The 3,653-nt window shown below is 52.1% G+C and overlaps 1 protein-coding gene across 1 annotated transcript in view; it reads right to left on the reverse strand.

Annotated features, from left to right (window-relative positions):
- Positions 1-2,581: 2,581 nt before the first annotated feature.
- Positions 2,582-3,653, reverse strand: part of GMFG (glia maturation factor gamma) — a 6,370-nt gene continuing 5,298 nt past the window's right edge. Inside the window, exons 6-7 of the mRNA XM_004388154.2 lie at positions 2,889-2,962; positions 2,582-2,763 (exon numbers count right to left, since the gene is read on the reverse strand). Of these exons, the coding sequence (XP_004388211.1) occupies positions 2,692-2,763; positions 2,889-2,962 (146 nt within the window). The 3' untranslated portion in view covers positions 2,582-2,691. The remainder of the gene's footprint in view (positions 2,764-2,888; positions 2,963-3,653) is intronic.

Raw genomic sequence — 3,653 nt, forward strand, 5'->3', positions numbered from 1 at the left:
GCCCAAGGAAAGCCTGGAACTTGGATTAGGGAACCTTGAAGGGAGGTTTCTGGGAACACAGGAGGTGGTCCTCAGCTTGTACTGCCCTTCTGAGGAGTCGCCCCAAAGCCAAAACCACGCCCAGGGGCAGAGTATCCAATAGGCAAGGAAATCACGGTGCTTACCTTGCTTACTAGATCATCTGTAGTGAACAATTTCACATTTTTTCACCACATCAAAGATTCTGCTTCTAGGTATGACTGGCATCTTTCTCCCAACCTCACAGCACCTTCCTACAGAATCAAAGCCTCTTTTCAAATTTACAATCCCTGACGGGCAGATGACCCAGCAAGCAAAGTAAGCACCGGCTTACTTGTGCTTACTTACTAATCTGTAGTGAACCATTTCACATGGGTTTTACCACACATCCATGTAAAATGGTTCACTACAGATGAGCCGGTAAGCAAGGTAACCATCGTGCTTACCTCACCTATTGGATGATAGGCCCCCTGGCCACGCCCCATTGTGCTGACTCTTGTTTGGATAGGGGCCTCTGCTCTGGCCTTTCTGATTGGTCCGTCCACCATCCTTGTAGCCATAGCCATTCTGCATTGGATGGCTCCTCTGTGTCACCCTCTCTGATTGGTCCCAGCTTTCCAACTTCATTGCTTCTGATTGGGCAAGTCCTTGAACATGCCTTTTTCTAATTGGATTGTTTACAATCATAGGCTGGATGGAAACAAAAGTTCAACTTGGGTGGGTGGGGGAACCTAGGCAGGAGGAGATTGGACCTTCTCCTGGGAGAGGGTGTAGCCATTGGCCACAAGAAAGTCCTGGGTTTGAATTCTAACTATACAGACTATTAGCCAACCTGGGGCAAGCAGTGTTTACTTCTGTGTGTGTTTCCTCATCTGTAAAACGGGGATAATAATAGTACCTTCCTCATAGGGTACTGCAAGGATTAAAAGAGTTAATGCCTGTAAACACTTAAATGACAGTAGCTGGCACGTAGCAAGCCCTCAATAGGGACTAAGAAACCAAACCAGTTGCAGTTGAGTCGACTCTTGACTCATAACGACCCCATAGAACAGAATAAAACTGCCCTATAGGGTTTCCAAGGAGCGACTGGTGGATTCGAACTGCCGACCTTTAATAGTTAGCAGCCGAGCTCTTAACCACTGCGCCACCAGGGCTCCTCAGTAAAAGTTAGCGATTATTATTCATATGATTATGTAAGCGCATGACCTTGGACAAAACTTTTTGCTTTTCTGACCCCTCAAGCTAGGAATTCCTTGAACTGTTACTTGAATGACCCCTTCCTTCTATCCTCAGCCCTCCTCCTCTTCCGTCTCTAGCCATCAGAGACTGGGGCTGTGATCAGAAGGAGAGATAGAGAGAGACATCTCTGTCCGAGAGATGCGGTGGGAGGGGCTAGGACTGGCGTCAGAGAGGAGGGGAGCTCATCCCGCCCAGAACATTGGGGACGGGGACAGAGGGGAGATTTCTCTACAGCTCAGTGCAGAGTGACTATCCTGAATCCCTCATGCAGAGGACTTGGCCTGATTGGGGACAGGGAACACGGCACGGTGAGGAAGTGAGGGGATGGTGCCTTATGGTTGGAAGGGAGTGGGTAGGGTTAGAGCTGGGCTTGTGGTCCCTCCCACAACAATGACAAGGCTGGGGGAGGGGCAGCTCAGGCCCAAGGTCACTGTGTCATTGTTACCATGGCAACAGCCACCTCTCTACAGGGAACCTGGAAAGGGGTAGGGGGTAATTCCCAGGGCCCTGAATCTGGGGACAGAGAAAGGAACAATCAGAGGCAGGGAGGGGAAGGAGAGAAAGCAAGAGAGTGTAATTCATCCCTGTGATGACCTAGCCATCTCAGAATTCTCAGAGCCTGGTACACTGTGGGTGCTCAATAAATGTCGATTAGAGACACAGACAAAAAGCCTGAGTCAAATAACCAGAGATGCCAGAAAAAAGGAAAGAAGACTCTCCAGAAGGGGGGTGGGGCAGGTGGCGTGACCTTTCCCGGTCTCCTCAACTTCATACCTCTCCGGTGGTCCACTGAGGGCCCTGGATCCTCTTCACCTTTCCCATCCCTGGGCCCTCAGGCCTAGCCAACCATGCAAATCATCCACCCCCAGCAACTCCCGAGCCCCTGAAGCAGTTATATTTGATCCTTCAACAACTTTTTGGCTTTTAAATTCTTCCTGCCTTGGGGCTCAGCTGAGAAAAGTAGCATTCAGGGCAGCTAAGGCCTGCGGGCCCCAGCGGGGGAGGGGAGGGGAGGGGAAGGGGAACAAGCTTGCTTGCCTGGTTTACTCTCAGGAACCTGGGTGTTCTTGTTCCCTTGGGAATGACCTGTCCACGGATCTAGATATTCCTCCAGGAGGCCCAGGCCTGCCTCATTCCCCTGGGAAACTCTACAAGCCCCCCCAGCCCCCTCCCTACTTCCGAGAAGCAGGCTTCTCCTTTCCTCCAGGAACTCAACTCGCAGTTCCACTTGGTCTGCTCGCCCTCTGCTGACCTAAGGCTAGTACTGCAGGGACTGTGGGCCAGAGCCCACGGTGAGGGGGGGAAACAGCCGGAACTGGCGATCTTTTAAGTTCTTGCATTTTTAATTATTTAGGATCTCACACGTGCAGAGATTTGAGTCCCCAGTTCTCTTGGGGACTCAGATATCAGGAATTCAGGTCCCCAGCCCAGAGGTCAACGGAAGAAAGACAACTTCTCTCGGAGCCAGGTCTCTGTGAGGTCGTCGGTGGTACGGATTTCAAACACCTGGGCAGGGAGAGGGCTCAGCGTTATGATCCACTTAGGAGCGGAGACAGTGAGGACCCAGGCCCCCTCCTCTCTCAGACCCAGGCACCCAGACCCCCGGCCCCGTCCGCCCTAGGACTCGGGACCTTTGTGAGCTCTGCCGTCTGCACCAGTCTGTTTTTACTCCCGGCGTACATCATCTGTTGTTCGGGTTTGCAGCCTGCAGGGGAAGGGAAGAGGAGAACTGAGCACAACTGGGGGACCCTGGAGTGTTCTCTAGGGTTCTAGAATGTGCTGCAGGCCCTGGTGTTTTCTAAAGGTCCTATGAGCTGTTCTAAGGAGGCCCCCAGAAGCTATACTCAGAATTCTAGGTTTGTTTAGGGGCCTTGAAGTTACCCCGCGGCTCCCTGGAGACGATTTAGGGGGGCCAGAGATGAATTTCCAGACAAAAGAGAGAATGGGTTGGCTTATGCCTCAGGACTGGGGAGGATGGGTGGGTTCTATGATGAATCTGAGCCCCCACCCCCACCCCACTGCCCTCCCAACACTCACACACACCACACACACTTATACACACCGCATATTCCACACACACACACACACTACGCACGCCACACACTACATACAAACACACACTCATACACATTTGCGCACACACTAACACGGGTGTCTACACAGATCTCGCAGACACTCACACAGGCACTAGCACGCATTCACATACACACACACTCTAACCCAGTCACACGTTCTCATACAGGCACGCACACACATTCGCACACTCAGTCATACACATACACAGTCACCCACACCCTCACTCACAGCTAACACAGGCACCCACACCCACACACAGCCACCCACACCCTCACTCACAGCTAACACAGGCACACACACACACACACAGTCACCCACAC

The sequence above is a fragment of the Trichechus manatus genome, unplaced genomic scaffold (genome assembly GCF_000243295.1).
Source record: "Trichechus manatus latirostris isolate Lorelei unplaced genomic scaffold, TriManLat1.0 scaffold00207, whole genome shotgun sequence".
In the NCBI taxonomy this organism is placed as follows: Eukaryota; Metazoa; Chordata; class Mammalia; order Sirenia; family Trichechidae; genus Trichechus; species Trichechus manatus.